Genomic DNA, 19,020 nt, shown 5'->3' on the forward strand with positions numbered 1-19,020 from the left:
GAGGAAGCTCATTTCTGCCGCTTGTATCCGCGATCTCGTTCTTTCGGTCACTACCAACTTTAATTCTGATAAAATATCACTCATATATCTAATTTCTAGCTCAAGGTCACAGGGTGATTGGAACCTATCCAAGCTGTGACTGGGAGACAAGCAGAGCACACCTTGGATAATAATATTTTACGACAATTCAACTTCATTCTGATCCAACTAGTTCTGACTTAGAATTAAAGATTTGCCAACCACCTTTTGGGAAGGAGTCTTCAGTCTTGAGCTCCTGCATGCTTAGAACAGGCTGTTCTTCCTCATCTACTGTGAAAAACAAACTGTGTATGAGGGCTGCACCTCTGTTCACTCAGTTTTACCTTGAATCTAACTACACAAGACTTTCACATAACAACACACACACACACACACACACACACACACACACACACACACACACACACACACACACACACACACACACACACACACACACACACGAAACAACCCCACCCACCCAGTACACAATGATGAGAGGTCACATGAATAGTGTTTTGGCTTCCGCTATACAGGCGGCTTCTGTCCGGCTGATAAACAGAAACTGGTTTGAACTGGATGAAGAAACACAGGCAGAGACAACGCAGGGCATGTGCCAAGAGACAGACATACAGATAGGCTTTACATTTTTAAAAGGACCTGATTGTGTTGCCATGAAAGATGAATCTTACTTTGTTATTTGACTTGAAATGTTGCCTTTTTCAGTGTCTGGCTGACTAAAACAGTATACTATATTGAAAGTACTGAAGATAATTCCAACTTTAGTCACATAGTAGTTAGCCTGGCAGGACTGCTTTAAAAGAAAACGGGTTTGTTTTAAGACCATTTTCAAACGCACAAACAGGTATAAGTGCAACATTACGATTCTGGCGCTGCAGTTTTAGTGTGTGGCAGCTCAGCACAGTTTAAGAGAACACAGGTAAAAACAAAGTACAAAGAAATGTGCATCAATCTAATAACACAAAATACTCCTAAATATGAGAAGCAAATAAAGAAACTCAAATCCTACAAATCTCTTACTGTGTAATTGGTCCCCCCCAAATTAAAAAAAACACACACACAACAAAGTCATGCAAGATGTAGCAAATACAGATATGTGAAAAAAATATCTTGTGGCTACACTGATCTCAGCACAGCTGATGGTTTCTCTCAACTAAGTGGAGGATCTCTTTGTTACCTTGTGTCCAATGCCTCTGAACAGACATCTTTCTAATATGAATAATTAAAGTGTAACTTTGGTTAAGCTGTCTGTTCATTGTGCAGCACACAAACATGAAGCCCTGTTTTCTGCTGTGTCTGCGTGTTTTAGCAAGTTGCGTATGTTGCAGACAGTGAAGTCCAGGCACTCGTGTACACATTCATGCAAAGTGCTTGACAGGAATCTGGGCTGTTGGCCAATTGGCAGGCTGTCCTTGATGACTTCTAAACACAGCTGAGGTTTGCTGGGTGAGATCTGTGTGTTTTAAACTGCTTCTGAACCTACCCAAAAAGGTTACCACATGGACTAACATACGTTTTAATCTTTGAGCTAATGTGCACAGTGGCTCATTTTATTTCCAATGAATTTATCTTACTTCAAGTATGAAACGTACTGGAACCTTTGACCTTTATTGTAGAATCCTGCTCACCTGCGGATGACCAACAAGCTAAGCCAGACTGCCAAAATGAGACAGAGTTCACACTGAAGCTGTGATGCAGAATTTATTCAGCCACACAAGCAGCAAACATGTCAAGCATTAATATGTAGTTATGTTGATGCAAAATTTACTGGCGTTGATCTGGGTCTATAAACAGTGGCATAAAATATGCTCATATTACCATATTACCGCTGCTGAAATCAGTGACTGGCTTATTGGAAAAGGTTTGGCCTGTTTAGAGGAACTGAACTGGGCCAAGGTACAATAACACATTGGCTGTTGTTAATGCAAGCATGTACTTTTTAAACAGTGCCTTAAATGTCATTGTTAATGGTGTATGCCTTACAGACATTGTTAGTATCATTGCTCATGATTGTTTTCCTGGAGGGCAGGAATCACTTGCTTAGAGTCAAGAGAATAGTGAAGCAAGGTACACTTTAGGGAATGGTAAATGGACTGGTTCTTATGTAGCACTCCTCTACTCTATCTGAGCACTCAAAGAGCTTTATACAACTAATTCATTCACCCAATCACACAAGCACTTTTTCTAAGGTGTTAGTGCCTATCTAACATACACATTCACACTCCAATGGATGTATCGGAGAGCAACATGGGGTTAGTATCTTGCCCAAGGATTTTTGGCATGCAGATTAGGGGGAAGCCAGGAATCGAACCACCAACCTTCCGATTAGTAGATGACCTGCTCTACCGCACGAGCTACGAGCTAAATGTAGGGACTGCATTTTGATTGAAGGAAGACATTAACTTATGATTTGCATTGCCCCCTGGTTTCTCAGTCAGATCCACGCCAACAAGGCTGTGGTGAAACTCAAGGCTCCATAACAGGACTTTACAAACCAGTGGATGATGTGTCTGCCTCTGCTTTTTATATGCAGTGTATGGGTATGTTAAATGATTTACTCAGGTGTCGTCTGTTTAGGTTTTTTTTTTTTGCCCTATGTTAGAGCTAATGGTACTTGTAATAATTGTAGCTTGTTCATTGCTTTGAAAACCAAGCTCTGTAAACTGGAGTCCTGGCTCCACACTGTTGAAAATAATCCATAAAACTAACTAGATCTTGGTGGTCAGTGTTGGCCAAAGTAGCTTAGCACTGGTTAGCTGTCCCTCAGCAGGCCCTCCCAAGTGACCGTGAGGAGGATGTGCAGTCTGAGTCTGTCTTGTCCTGTCTTCCTCCCCTCACCACTAACCAATTGCAACAGATGCCTGTCCTTGCTCAAAGTGGGTTGTTTGATCTTTGGGCTTAGGGTATTATTATATTGTTTTAGTGTTTATTTCTTCCAATTTCCCTAAATTTACAATAATTGACTACGCAAAAGTGGACAGTAAATTTGAATGAATGATCATTTGTTGATTGTCATTATACTAGTACAATCGCTTTATCTTAGGATAAAAGTAATGATAACAATAAATTTAAAAGAAATTACAAAATAAAAAGACTGAATAAAATAGGCAATTAATTAAACACAAAATAAACATAAATTTAAATGTAAAGAAAAATAAAATAAAAAATAGATAAAGTGTCCTCAGTTCCATAATGTGCATTGTGTGTATTGAGGTTTCTTTGCCATGTGGAAATTTGGGTTGGTGGAAGCCACCACTTCTCTGAGTGGTCTCAGAATCTCATCTCTGCTTTTCAAAGATGGAAACAGTTGAGGTGTTCTGGGCATGTCCCACTGGGATGAGGCCCTGGGGCAGACCCAGGACATGCTGGAGAGATATATCATGACTGGCCTGAGAATGCCTTGGACAAGCTGAGGAGGTGGCCAGGGAGAGGGAGGTCTGGGCTTCTCCTCTTAGGCTGCTGCCCCCATGACCCGGCCCAGGTTGTTCCTGTTGTCCTGGACCATTTGGGAGACATTGTTGTTGATACTGTGTGTCTTCTTCTTCATTCTGATGGCATAGATGGAGTCCATCCCAACGCTAGATCAGCGGTCCCCAACCTTTTTTGCGCCACGGACCGGTTTATGCTTGACAATATTTTCATGGACCGGCCTTTAGGGTGTTGCGGATAAATACAACAAAATAAAACTAGTACCGGTACCGAAAAAAAGAAGATTTATTCGTAACACACGTGAAAAGACCCAGGAAAATCGAGTTAACGATAAAAACGATAACAAAATAACGCTGAAAACCCTGAAAACCATACATTTCACACCTGAGCCTCAACTCTCGCCACCCAGTACCAAACGACTCACGGACCGATAGATAGTAGAATAATACTTTTCTTCTCTCCAGCCATTTCTTTGGATGTTTGGCCTGTTTCAACTTTCTGAGGAAGAAGAGTTTCTGTTGTGCCTTCTTGTCTAGCTGGGGAATGTTAGTGTCAGCTGCACAGAGAGAGTGACTCCCCAACAACTTCTAAGCTTCTCCCCATCAACCTCCTCCAGCTGATCCAGCAGAACACCAATCACTTTGCTTTTATGGGAAGTAGGGGTGCAATGATACTCGTATCGATATTGAACCGTTCATACAGTGCTTTCGGTTTGGTACGCATATGCATCAAACAATACAAATTTTTACATTTATTTTATCAACTTTTCTTCTGACGATGCTGTCTGTGTTGAGAGCTCAGTGGATCTGCGTTAGACTACTCCGCCTAGGCTGCACTGTCGAGCGCATATCCACTGAGCACAGCGCAAGCTAGCAAGACAGAAGCGAAGCTTGTTGCAACATGGCAAATTGAACCTCCCCACCCTCATTCAGATCTGGCGTTTGGAACTATTTTGGTCTTCATGTATGTCGGATGTGCCATGCAATGCTCAATTACATGGGTGGGAACTACTGCGTTAGTGCAGTTTGCTCGTTAACGTGTTGACACCGTCCAGTCCCACGCACGGGGCGATCCGCGGTAGCTCGTTAACGGAGATTTGCCGTGTGTGGCGTTAACGTCATTTCAAGTTAACGCTGACAGCACTAGTGGGAACACAATGACTATGACTGCACATTTACGCCGACATCATCCTAGTGCAAAGACAAGTGGAAGCAGACAAAAACAACAAGCACGCATGCTACAAACTTTAGCCGAGTCATTTAGACAGCCGTTAGCACATGATTCTCCTTATGGGGACCTGATATGTTTAATATGCTGCTGAGAATATAGCCCAGAAGAAGCGTATAGTATAGCTTTTATTTTGGAAAGAGCCATTTCGCTGTAATAAACTCTCTTTTCCAAAGATGAGTGATTGCTCAATCAGATAGATTTATTTTTTTATTACTTTGTTGTTTCAGCAACATTTAATTTAAAAACTGTACTTTTGAGTTAAAATATCTATTTATAATTTTAATAAATGACAAATTACAAAAGCATGAACATTTTTTTGTATCGAAAAAATATCGAACCGTGACACCAAAGTATCGAACCGAACCGTGAATTTTGTGTATCGTTGCACCCCTAATGGAAAGCTCTCTTCACAACAACAAACTGGGGCACAGCCCCAATTCACCAATTTAAAAATGTCCCATTAACCATTACTTCAACTTATTGTATTTTAAATGTTCTTATCTTTCATTACAAATGACTATCTGATAGATGTGGCTCATAAACTCTCATTAAATTTGTGTAGACCCAATCGAGCGCAATACTGTCTCTTGTAGGGAAAATATAAACAATATTTCTTATAATCACTGGAATTGGTAAAGATGACCTTGAGACTTGAAAAACATGTGCTAGTGGTATAAAAGTGGTTATGCAATTTGTCAACTAAAGTATTGTCTAGTACAGCGGTCCCCAACCCCCGGGCCTCGGACCGGTACCGGTCCGTGAGTCGTTTGGTACCGGGCCGCGAGAGTTGAGGCTCAGGTGTGAAATGTATGCTTTTCAGGGTTTTCAGCGTTGTTATCGTTTTTATCGTTAACCCAATTTTCCTGGGTCTTTTCACGTGTGTTATGAATAAATCTTCTTTTTTTCAGTAGCGGTACTAGTTTTATTTTGTTGTATTTATCCGCAACACCCTAAAGGCCGGTCCGTGAAAATATTGTCGGGCATAAACCGGTCCGTGGCGCAAAAAAGGTTGGAGACCGCTGATCTAGTAGTGATGATAAGAAAATATCAGTACCTGTAATAGAGTTGCAGATAACATAACTTTTCAGAGGTCATGCTGTACGAGTGCAATATGAGTGAAGGGTTAGTTTAGTGGTTCTTAACCTGGGTTCGATCGAACCCTAGGGGTTCGGTGAGTCGGTCTCAGAGGTTCGGCAGAGCCTCCACCGTGACATGCACGGCTCATTTTGTGCACGAATAAAAAACGTATCTATGTATTGAATTTGAAAAAAATCATATTTTATTTTTCACTAAAGAGGGGTTCAGTGAATGTGGGGGGGTTCGGTACCTCCAACAAGGTTAGGATGATGTCGGCGTAAATGTGCAGTCATATTCATTGTGTTCCCACTAGTGCTGTCAGCGTTAACTTGAAATGACGTTAACGCCACAACACAGCAAATCTCCAATAACGTGCTACCGCGGATCGCCCCGTGCGTGGGACTGGACGGTGTCAACAACACGTTAACAAGCTAACTGCGCTAACGCAGTAGTTCCCACCATGTAATTGGGCATTGTGTGGCACATCCGACATACTGTTTTACTTTTGTCCATGACGCGCTTACCTTCAGGGTCATACTTCACATGAAGACCAAAATAGTTCCAAACGCCAAATCTAAATGAGGGAGGTTCAATTTGCCATGTTGCAACGAGCTTCGCTTCTGTCTTGCTAGCTTGCTGCGCTCAGTGGATATGCGCTCGACAGTGCAGCCTAGGCGGAGTAGTCGAACGCAGATCCACTGAGCTCTCAACACAGACAGCATCGTCAGAAGAAAAGTTGATAAAATAAATGTAAAAATTTGTATTGTTTGATACATATGCGTACCAAACCGAAAGCACTGTATGAACGGTTCAATATCGATACGAGTATCGTTGCACCCCTACTTTCCATAAAAGCAAAGTGATTGGTGTTCTGCTGGATCAGCTGGAGGAGGTTGATGGGGAGAAGCTTAGAAGTTGTTGGGGAGTCACTCTCTCTGTGCAGCTGACACTAACATTCCCCAGCTAGACAAGAAGGCACAACAGAAACTCTTCTTCCTCAGAAAGTTGAAACAGGCCAAACATCCAAAGAAATGGCTGGAGAGAAGAAAAGTATTATTCTACTATCTATTGGTCCGTGAGTCGTTTGGTACCGGGCGGCGAGAGTTGAGGCTCAGGTGTGAAATGTATGGTTTTCAGGGTTTTCAGCGTTGTTATCGTTTTTATCGTTAACCCAATTTTCCTGGGTCTTTTCACGTGTGTTATGAATAAATCTTCTTTTTTTCGGTACCGTTACTAGTTTTATTTTGTTGTATTTATCCGCAACACCCTAAAGGCCGGTCTGTGAAAATATTGTCAAGCATAAACCGGTTTAGTGTTTACAGACAGAATACTTGAACCCCAGTGGATTTGTTGAAGGCGATCTTGTTTAAAAAGTTCAGTGCAGTTGAGAAATTATGCGAAATTATCTCCACAAAGGGCAGACAAGAGGTGTAGTGATGAGAGAGCGCAGAGGGTACACAGCTGCAGTAGCCAATCCAGTGGCAACCAGGCTATCACAAGAAGTGGCAGGATGAAGAGAGATGTTGGAGTGGCTTGTCGGGCAGCCATCCCCTCTTCAGTACTCAAACTGTAACCCCTGAGGCAGATGCATCAACCGCTTTAGAGCAGACACCTGACCAGAACTTAACTGGTTATTTGGGTGGTTGTGCACTGGAAAGCAGGGTACATCAACATTTTACAGTGGGTCAAACTTGTTGATTTGTTTCCCTAGTATGCTCCTTACTGTCCTTTACCAGGACCAGGCTCTGGGTTGCAGGGTGCAGAGCACAATTGGGACTTTGGCATATGTCATCGGCCAGAGCCAGGAGATATCTGAGATGACTGGATGTCCTCCAGAGGTGGCCAAACCGGACCAGAGTGTGGTGTTACAGTGAGCTGCGACTGAGCACTAAGTGGAGGGGCGGCTGTCGATGTTTCCACAGCAGGAGATGTGTAGAGACGGTAGGTGCTTCTCTTGTGTTAGCCACATATGAAAATCCCATGATAAGTTCCCACTTTGGTCACTGCATATCAGCTTGTAAAAGTGAGTATGTCAGCAGGCAAAGTTCACAGACAGCTATAGCTTGAGGGTAACAAACAGTTTGCAGACAGACCTCATAGACAGACATTAATGACCTTGTAGTATTGTATCACCACAATAGAGGACTGCTGGCTTACTTGTGGTGCCTAGGGTATTTCAAAGCAGAATTTTAGGCAGAGTCTTCTGTCATGGATCGGCAGAATCATAAACCCACTTGCTAAGTACTGGGAAAGATTAAACAGGTATATTTACAGGCAAGTGAATAAATGCAGAGTTAAAGCAATCTATGATTGCATTAGAGATCTGGGAGAAGTGGTGAAGGTACGCAGGCTTTTCTAATCTGCACACACACGCTGTCATATTAAGTTCAGTTGTATAAGGCCTCAGAGTACATGGAGAGATCAAATGTATACTTTTTAAGGATTCAAAGACTTTAAACACTTGATTAGTAACAAATGAAAAACACAATTAGTAAAACTGGCTTTTAAACCAAGAAATATCCACTGAAACTGGACTAATAAAGGGTGTAATTCCTAACAAATGAGAACCAATGTTTATAGTGCTGTCGGTCTTTTCTGCCCTCTGGTGGTTAGTCTGCTGAAACAAACAAGAAGATTTCTTTGTGCTGTATGGATTACTTGCAATTATCATATATTTATCCAGATATCCTCTACACACCCCCCCCAATTTTTGCACATGTCGAGGAGCGTGTCAGGCTACATTTCACTGTGTGTTATACTTGTATAACTATGCACGTGACAAATAAAGAATAAAGAAGAAGAAGAAAGATAAAGAAGATAAATACTAGTGAGTGAAAAAACAAAGGGAAGACTAACAACCTTATGATGAGTACATTTACTGCTTACCTCCTGAGCTACAGCTGTGAGACCAGCTCCTACACAGCAATTCTCCATTTCTCTGCGTGAGGGTTGAACAACATTCTTCATTCTCAGCACCGTCAATTCAATTCAAATTTTATTTATAAAGCACCAAATTATAAAAATACTCACCTCAAAGCACTTTATGCTGTAAGGTAAAGAGCCTGCAATAATAAAGGAAGGAATAGCAGTAAGAAACCTCTGGCAGGACCAGGCTCAGGGAGGGCCAGCCATCACCTGCAACCAGTTGTTGGTGAGAGGATGTCTAACACCTTGCTCCAATAGCTGTTAAACTCTGCTGTGATCTGATGAGCATGAATGGATTTGTTCATGGGAATCATCATCCAGAAAAAGATTACTGCCATTAGAACAAGAATCTGTTACAGTAGGATAAAGGTGGTCAGTAAGAACAACTTTGTACGGTGACTGACATGTGGTAATGTCCTAAGATACTGGAGCAGAGCAGGCTACAGCACAGATTGTGCTTCTAGTGTAAAATGAGTTCAATCCAGTCTTTGAGAATCACAAGAGAAGAGTCTTTATCTCCAAGAGACTTCCAACTGCCCTCCAAGGTGCTCAGGAACTTTTACTCGTGCACCATAGAGAGCATCCTGGCGGGAAACATCTTAACCTGGTTCGGGAACAGCACCATGCAGGACAGATGAGCTCTACAGAGGGTTGTGCGGTCAGCTGAGCGCACCATCCGCTCCGAGCTCCCTGACCTGCACTCAATCTACAGCAGGCGGTGCTGGACCAAGGCCAGGAAGATCGTGAAGGACCTCAGCCATCCCAACAACAGACTGTTCTCTCTGTTGAGGTCAGGAAAGCGATTCCGCTCCCTGAAGACCAACACAGAGAGACTGAGGAGGAGCTTCTTCCCGCAGGCGATACGGTCTCTCAATCACACCACCACACAGTACTGACCCACACATACAGTTCTTACACACACACTGGACATTCTGGACTTTGGTTTTGCACAACACTGGTCACTATATTCTTCATTTCCGGTTAATACTTGTACAGCTGCTGTTATTGTGTATATATTTATTTATATTTAGATTTCTTCATACATTCTTATATAGTTCTATATTGTGTATTGTGTATTTTGTTGTACAGTTATTTTATTTTCAACTTTAATTTATATATTTATCTTATTCTTCCCAGTTAAATTTACCCTTCATTCTAATTTGTGTTGTACAGTTATTTCATTTTTAACCTTAATTTATATTTTATTCCTTCCTAGTTAAATTTACCCTTTTTAATTTTTCATATTTATTTCCTATCTTATTCATAGCCTTTTCCTTTTTTGTTCTCTTTAGGTCACGAGCAGTTGTCCAAGCATTTCACTACATATCGTACTGTGTATGACTGTGTACGTGACAAATAAAATTTGAATTTGAATTTGAAAGTCTGGAGGTGTTCGCTGAATCCTTGAAACCCCCCCCCCCCCTAAAACTTATTTATCAGCTAAAGTCTTCTTGCTTATTTTGGGCAATGCAGCAAAAATCGAGAGCTCAAATCAAAATTTATTTTATGTTGTTTGTGGGATCTGGATCTCATAACCAGATGCGTACTTAGCTTGGCCTCCAGTAACACAGTGAGGAATGGTGGAGTTACCCTGTTAAAAGGGAGCCATCTTTCCCACTGTCGCCCAGTGCTTACTCATAAAGCATCTTGAGGTGACTGCTCTTGTGATTTGGTGTTATATAAATAAAATTGAACTGAAATTTAATAAATAAAATAATGTCAGACTATGCCATCACTAAACCATTTTAATGCATTTTGATATTATTATATGTGAGCGTATGTGAAAGTTTAAAAATTATTGATGTGTACACCTATACAGTGGGGCAAAAAAGTATTTAGTCAGCCACCGATTGTGCAAGTTCCCCCACCTAAATGATGACAGAGGTCAGTAATTTGCACCAGAGGTACACTTCAACTGTGAGAGACAGAATGTGAAAAAATAATCCATGAATCCACATGGTAGGATTTGTAAAGAATTTATTCGTAAATCAGGGTGGAAAATAAGTATTTGGTCAATAACAAAAATACAACTCAATACTTTGTAACATAACCTTTGTTGGCAATAACAGAGGTCAAACGTTTACTATAGGTCTTTACCAGGTTTGCACACACAGTAGCTGGTATTTTGGCCCATTCCTCCATGCAGATCTTCTCGAGAGCAGTGATGTTTTGGGGCTGTCGCCGAGCAACACGGACTTCCAACTCCCGCCACAGATTTTCTATGGGGTTGAGGTCTGGAGACTGGCTAGGCCACTCCAGGACTTTCAAATGCTTCTTATGGAGCCACTCCTTTGTTGCCCGGGCGGTGCGTTTTGGATCATTGTCATGTTGGAAGACCCAGCCTCGTTTCATCTTCAAAGTTCTCACTGATGGAAGGAGGTTTTGGCTCAAAATCTCACGATACATGGCCCCATTCATTCTGTCCTTAACACGGATCAGTCGTCCTGTCCTCTTGGCAGAAAAACAGCCCCATAGCATGATGTTTCCACCCCCATGCTTCACAGTAGGTATGGTGTTCTTGGGATGCAACTCAGTATTCTTCTTCCTCCAAACACGACGAGTTGAGTTTATAGCAAAAAGTTCTACTTTGGTTTCATCTGACCACATGACATTCTCCCAATCCTCTGCTGTATCATCCATGTGCTCTCTGGCAAACTTCAGACGGGCCTGGACATGCACTGGCTTCAGCAGCGGAACACGTCTGGCACTGCGGGATTTGATTCCCTGCCGTTGTAGTGTGTTACTGATGGTGACCTTTGTTACTTTGGTCCCAGCTCTCTGCAGGTCATTCACCAGGTCCCCCCGTGTGGTTCTGGGATCTTTGCTCACCGTTCTCATGATCATTTTGACCCCACGGGATGAGATCTTGCGTGGAGCCCCAGATCGAGGGAGATTATCAGTGGTCTTGTATGTCTTCCATTTTCTGATGATTGCTCCCACAGTTGATTTTTTCACACCAAGCTGCTTGCCTATTGTAGATTCACTCTTCCCAGTCTGGTGCAGGTCTACAATACTTTTCCTGGTGTCCTTCGAAAGCTCTTTGGTCTTGGCCATGGCGGAGTTTGGAGTCTGACTGTTTGAGGCTGTGGACAGGTGTCTTTTATACAGATGATGAGTTCAAACAGGTGCCATTCATACAGGTAACGAGTGGGGGACAGAAAAGCTTCTTACAGAAGACGTTACAGGTCTGTGAGAGCCAGAGATTTTCCTTGTTTGAGGTGACCAAATACTTATTTTCCACCCTAATTTACGAATAAATTCTTTACAAATCCTACCATGTGGATTCATGGATTTTTTTTTCACATTCTGTCTCTCACAGTTGAAGTGTACCTCTGGTGCAAATTACTGACCTCTGTCATCATTTTACGTGGGGAAACTTGCACAATCGGTGGCTGACTAAATACTTTTTTGCCCCACTGTACATACTCAGTAGGGTTCATCATTTTGACTGAAACTGCAGTATATCTGTCTTCACACAATCCTGTTAAAACGAGGCAATGATAACAAATCAGACAGAGACCAATATATTTTAATATATATATATATATATATATATTTTTTTTTTTTTTGCAAAATACAAATACTACCACATTTCTGAGTGAGGGAATTGCTGTACATCTGCAACAACAGTGTGTTTAATTTGTTTTTCATTGTCTCCAAATTGGCGACAAAGGCCAGCTTATGCCGCTAACAATCTCTTTGAATATCTAACTTAATAGTTATTAGAAACATTAGTGCATGAAACAATGGCATAACAGAGCCAAAAGTGTACATTTCCCCCAGTGTACAGAGGACATTCACTGATGTCACCAAAAAGAGGAAATGAAACTATTTCATTGGGGCGCTTCAGGTACAGGCAGTAATCAAACTGAAAACAGATACAGAGGGGCTTTCACAATGTCAACACTGCATCTCCCTGTTTTGTGAGCTTCACCTCCACCCGTACACAAGCCACTCCACTTGAAGCCCAAGGATGAGCTCCTGGCTCTCACTTCATTGTGGTACAGTAAGACCAGCTTGATGAAAAGGAAAAGGGTGCAGAAGTGAACACATCTGGGCTCTGCCCTGGTTAACAGACATCACTTCATCCCATCACAGCTACAGGGATTTTCAGTGAGAGAATTTATTCGCTGGATTTACAGTAGAGATGATGGCTGAGGGTTTGAGCTCCAAATATACAGTTTTAAAACCAAAATATTCAAATGTGAACAAGCCTCAGCCACCAGCATCTCTTCAGTATTAAAAACTAAAAATAAGTGGATTTCACTCTGCAGTCCTTCAGCCTGTCTGTGGCTGGCGTCAGACCCAGCTGACATGCAAGGCACAACTCAGTCACTTATGTACACTTGTAGAGTTACACAAACACAAACACGCGGTACTGGAAAGTAGCCAAGTACTTTAACTTTTCATAACTGTATGTTTTGTTCTTTATTTTGCAAGATTTTATATCCAAAGATAAACTTAGTGTATGGTGGACAAAATTCTTGTTCTTAGTACATTTTTTACTAAATATGGTGGCAAATCCTAAAATGTATTCACATGTGCTTCTATTATTGCTGTTACATAAAAAGGTAAAATCATGAACAATCTTGTAAAATGACCATGGGAAGCACTAGACTCAAGGGCGTAGATTTGGTTTTGGCATTGGTGGGGACGGATGATTCAACCACTGAACGCTGCCCTGTTTCTTATTTTTTTCCTTTTTGTCTTTGCTTCTTGATAAAAAAAAAAAAAGGAGAAATATACTTGCCTACATATGCTATTCTACATGCTTTTAAACCGTTTAAAATTACAATTCATAGTTTTATATGTGAATTATATAATGTTAAATTATTATTAAACAAATGACTAAGTATTTTAGGCTTTAGTTTACTTCAGCCATATTCCATATAAATCAGGTATCATACAAAAATAAAAATAGCTTCAAATACAGTCATGACAATAAAAGAATATGACTTTAAAGACTTAACATTACTTCAGTTATAGTACACCAACATCTCTGATACATTAGCACTACGGGAACACTGAATGACCTGGTGGTTTTTGTCCATAAAACTACTCTAAGTAAAAGATCTATCACCAAAATTATGCAACATTTTAGGCACTATTGCCTCTATCAAATCAGTGAGCTGGGATTTCTTATTCTAAACATGAACTACTGTTACAGCAACAGACATGGACTACTGATGTCCCACACAACAACTCAATGTCTTTCTTTACTGTCCCATCCGTCCATGCCAAATCTACGCCCTTGACTAGACTAAACCATGGTGGACAGTCTAACGGGTAACATTTTTGGCTGGTACTTCGCTTGAACTTAACCGTCCTGAGGACTTCTTCCACCACTGCTAGTATTTAAAAATGATGAAAGTGGTAAGTGGAAAACAGGAGCTTTGTCCTTTGTGCTCTGACGGATTGTCGCTGTGAGATCACGTTGGGTCTGACACCAGCTAAACAAACTTTTTTCTACCTTAGAGCAAACGTCTCCCTGAACATCTGATGGGAAACGGTGTGCATGTGTGCATTCTGCTGCTGCTTTTTATATCGTTGTTATTACACGGGACTGCAGACATCCAAAAATATCAATCTGATCTAACAAGCAAAGTTTAGTTTGAAAAACACTACACTACAAACTCTGTGCAGCAAAGCATCACTTGTCCCAGTCAATATGGCTTTTAGGATCCTCACCCTGACTGCTAAATCCTGCAAAGCTATCAGCACATGCTAACTTTCATGCATCAATTACAAAGACACGAATAACAGTTTCATTGCTGCAGTCGCCTCACGCGAGCGCCCTCTGCTGTCTGGTTCCACACACGACCTCGTTTGTTTTCCTAGGAATAACAACTTTTAGATTGTCTTTTTATAAACTGGATACCAAATTGTGAACTATACTTCACTTCAGATTACTTACATTTGAACATTTTAAAAAGAAAGTAAGTAAATCTATTGTTTAATTTTACAAACTACATTTAGAACCAGAATTTGGGTGTAATTTCCTCATTTCTTTTGGTTTTATTATTTATATAATAATAATTAATGATACAATTCTAATTAATAATAAAATTCCTACAGCTTTTAGCTTCCTTCTGCTAATATACATCATTTTGTGTATATGTAGCCTGTGTGACTGACATTTTAACTAAAATACTTTGAGGTGGGTCATTGTCAGAATTACTTACTTAGTTACTTCCAATCACAGCTTTTTTTGCTTCAGTGTTTTCTGATGTTTTTGGTATCATGTCTGAATTAACTGTAGTCCCCCCCTTTTGCTCTGAAATTGTCTTCACAATAAATGAAACTTGTTTTCTATCCAACTTGTTCCAGATCACTTTCTTCTCCCTCACAATGAAACCTCTCACGATTTGACATCACTTTCTCTTCCTGCACTTACTCATACTCCCATTTTTTCAACCCATTTTCTTCGCCACACTTTACTTTCCATATGTTCTGGATACATGAGTGATTGATTATGTGCATAAATATGTTGTACCTGCAGCAGTGAACTGATGCTCCATTTAGCCACCTGACATTAAATTCACCATTAGAGTCACTATTCAGAGTACCAGATTTTCTCACCTTGATCTTTTTGTTGCTTTGCATACATATGCTCATAAGTAGCACATATGTACATATGTTATTTGCTTATACCCACACACATGAACACACACATAAAACAAGCAATACATGTACACCAACAGCCCCTCTGACAGCTTCAATATGTTTGGCTCCTGAATGATATCATGGACCAACAGTGTTTGTAGAAAAGGTGGGGGGGAAAAGAAACTCTTAACAATTTCAAGCTTTTACTTCTGAATGAAAACAGTTGGATATTTCCTTCTTACTTTTTTCTTTGTACTAGTTGAAGTTTAAACTAGTTGTTTTTAATTTTTTCACATATTTGTGATTTACTGAAGTATTTCCTTTTCAGGAGAATTTTTATATTGTTCTTTTTACACTCCTACATTCCTCTAATACATCCATTTTTCTTGACTCTTTGGGATTATTCATATATTCACTGACCTCAACATTGGGAAATGAATGATATGAACACCCGCCTTTGGAACAGTAAGAAGAAGTGATTATGAATACTTTTAGGCCCAGACAAAAGTCTCATCTAACTCACTGAGCACTTCTTTAATTTGACTGAACTCTTTCATTTAAAGCTTTTGGATGTTTTAGAATCTGGCTCTGGTTGGGATTGGCCTGGTTCACTTTTACTATCAAATGAATAAATGAATAAAAACTTCCTTGGACAATATGAAGCTCTGAAAACTGTAAAAAGTTGGATTTAAGTCAAACAGTTTTCTTCCTTTTCTTTCTCGATGTCTGAAAACTGGTTCTGAACTTCAAGCAGTCATTAGTGTGAAGTCTACCAAGAGTATATGCTGGAAATACAGCTGAGCAATCACTGTATCCACACATAGCAGCCCCACCCCCATGTACATGTTACACATATAGCACACCCACTCAGTACAAGAAGAATATGATGTTAATAATAATAATAATAATAACACTATGCGGTAACTTTACTAATACTCCTCCCCCGGCTGTAGAGAGGCTCTGATCATGCCGTCCACCCTTCTGATAGCCTCATCCGTTTAACTGATGGGTTGTGGTGCTCCTCATGACTGGACAGGGGGTGGAGGAGGAAGCTGTCGTTCCCATGGTGATCCTCTCGCTCATCGCTGCCTTCATATGAGCTCCCACAGCTGGACACGCTGTCACCAGGGGAACGCCCTTGTTCATGGGACCCCCGGCCTGTGGTGGAGTATCCAACTGTGGTCATGCCTCCTTCAAGTCCTGTTCCAACCATCCGGTCTCTGGGAGGGGAGGCTGGCTCAGACTTGATGTGGACGTTTTGATGGCCAGAGGAGAGGTTTAGGTTTGAGTTCTGGCACAAATTCCTGTAAGATCAAAGCAAGAGAAACAGCATCTTAAACTCAGAGCAAAGCAAATTTTAAGAACGTCTTTAGAGGAAATGTCGATTAAACGCTTGTTTTAATTCTTTGGTGAGAATATGAAGATTCTTGTTTTTGGCTGCTGTTTCCAATTGAACATACAAGTGGATGGAAACATTGATTTACAGAAATGTGATCATGTTGCACTTGGGCTCCGTGGAAATGTCTGTTTTTTAAGGGGATTTCTGAATAATTAAGTAACAATTACTATTAATTAAACTATTTTTTTAATTTTCATTTTTTCCAGTGTATGCTGGATAAACCAGGACACTAACAGCTGAAATTATTGCATTGATTCTGGACAATTCTTTCTAAGGCTTGGCCTGTGGCCTGAAGGTAATATACACAGCTGCTTACCCCATGTGTCCCAGTGCTGAGTGTTGTAGATTCTGTATCTGCTGTTGCTGCCAGTTCACTGATCCCAGAACAGAACCTCCAAAACCGGACAGCGATGGCAGGTCACTGCTGAGGGAGAAATCTGAAGATGGACAAAAAGAGAAACTTGAGCAAAGACGAGGAAACCTGTGGAGTCCAGCAGCAGTGTGCTTTTGTTGTAATCACCTGTGCCATAAGATGAGGAAAGTGTAGATTGGTACCCACCCATCCCCTGACTGGGGATAGTGGTGGCAGAGAGAGTGACAGCAGGGGTTGACAAGGTCTGAGCTGTCTGGGAGTGATTTATTCTCTGGTTCTGCAAAGAAAAGGTAAGATGTCACCAAGCTAAACAGTGACAGCTGATTCAGGGCCAGCATTTTATGGTTATCTGCCATGCCTGGTAATCATGATTTGCTCATTTTAGAAAATCAGTAATCTCAAGTGGTACTTCTAGCGTTTGCTGGTATTCACGGTGACCTGGTCATGCCAATAACTCCTTTAGAGATCCTAAATTTTCAAGCTCATCTTCAGGAGCCTTTCTTCATGGTTCCTTAAAATCACTTCAGCGGCAGAATTTTTCAAATATCTCTAAAGTACAAATAGTTCCCTTACTTAAGGTAATAATGTAAATGACATTGGCACTAATTTCACATATTTGTACCTTGTATATCATCTATAAACTAGCAGAAGGAGGCATACATGAAAAGTATGGTTCTCTCTGCTGATCAGATTTTTTTCAGAGCTACTTACCAACATCAGGTCAAAGTCCTCACACTGCAGGGCAGCAATAAAGCACAAACTCAAATGAGTCCGCACATAAAAATCAACTTATGAAATCAAACAAATCAAAAGACTAAGCAGAAGGAAGCACTTACAACAGCTGGTATGTTGTTGCACTTGTTGGAAGGGGGCATCAGTGTTCGCAGGTCAGGTTTACGGCTCATGTTCATTGAAGGACTTTTATCCTGCATGTTCTTGGGGGCGCCTCCTGGAGACAGCAGTCCAGGGGAGGTGCAGTGGTTGCTGTAGCTGTCGTTTCCTGGTCGGGCAAAGTTTTAAAAAGGTATCTCTCATTACAAATGACTACAAAATCACTACTGTACCCCAAACCCATTTTTATTTGTGCCTATATTTCATGGAAGTATATTTATCATTGCTGTTTTCAAACTTCTGATTCTGACCAACCACTTCAGCAGGATGTTCTAAGATTTCGTGCGACACCATTTTTACATAAAATAGGTGAATCTTCCCTTTTTCTAGTGTGAGGCTGGTAAAAGTGTCTTTAACTTCAGTATCTGCAGATGTATAGTTGATTGAATGCTACTGGAGCACTCTTTAACGGAACATCTGGGGAGAAAGTTCAAAGTGCATCACTCCAATGAAAAAGTCTGAAAACGTGCTCATCCACTCAAAGTTTTATAACTGCAAACTCTAGCTGAAGTCAATAACCAGAGAGGGAAGATTGTCTGTCTCAGAAATGAATTTTATATTTTAGAGTTTAAGCAGCTGAACAATGAGCAATGACAGACTCCCAATGTACTGCTTTATTCCTCATCTGAACTGGATACAGGGGAGATACCTAGCTGTCCAGTCACAGGGGAGGAGACTTACACGAGTGCTAAATAGCAAGAAGAGACATTATCGCTACAGTTTTCTTCATGCATGTCCTCAAATTACCAAATGAAATGAAAAATGACACTCTGAGAAGCACCTTTTTTAATTGTGGGTCTAGCAGCAGTAAGCTGTTGAGGTGCTTGCAAGATATTTCATCAATGGATGTTCTATATCTTAGCAACCAAAGGGTTCCAGGTTAAAAAAAAAAGTTGCACACCCAACCACGTGCTACCAGTTTTGATCTTGTCAAGATCCTAGTGTGTGAGAAGAGCCTGAAAGAGGATGGTGTGTTTTCAGCTGGACTTTTAAGAGAGAGGAGATTTACAGCACAGGATTTACCTATCATCACCCTGATTTACTCAGCCCTTAA

At 40.9% G+C, this 19,020-nt stretch overlaps 1 protein-coding gene across 4 annotated transcripts in view; it reads right to left on the reverse strand.

Moving 5' to 3' along the window:
• Positions 1–12,225: 12,225 nt before the first annotated feature.
• LOC308391947 (myocyte-specific enhancer factor 2C-like) overlaps positions 12,226–19,020 on the reverse strand; it is a 36,285-nt gene continuing 29,490 nt past the window's right edge. For all 4 annotated transcript variants that reach the window (XM_080874766.1, XM_080874765.1, XM_080874767.1 and 1 more), the window contains 4 exons: positions 17,912–18,075; positions 17,223–17,352; positions 17,019–17,139; positions 12,226–16,607 (listed from right to left, as the gene is read on the reverse strand). In XM_080874766.1, the coding sequence (XP_080730892.1) occupies positions 16,268–16,607; positions 17,019–17,139; positions 17,223–17,352; positions 17,912–18,075 (755 nt within the window). In that variant the 3' untranslated portion in view covers positions 12,226–16,267. The remainder of the gene's footprint in view (positions 16,608–17,018; positions 17,140–17,222; positions 17,353–17,911; positions 18,076–19,020) is intronic.

The sequence above is a fragment of the Rhamphochromis sp. 'chilingali' genome (assembly GCF_963969265.1).
Source record: "Rhamphochromis sp. 'chilingali' genome assembly, chromosome: 2".
NCBI classification, from domain to species: Eukaryota; Metazoa; Chordata; class Actinopteri; order Cichliformes; family Cichlidae; genus Rhamphochromis; species Rhamphochromis sp. 'chilingali'.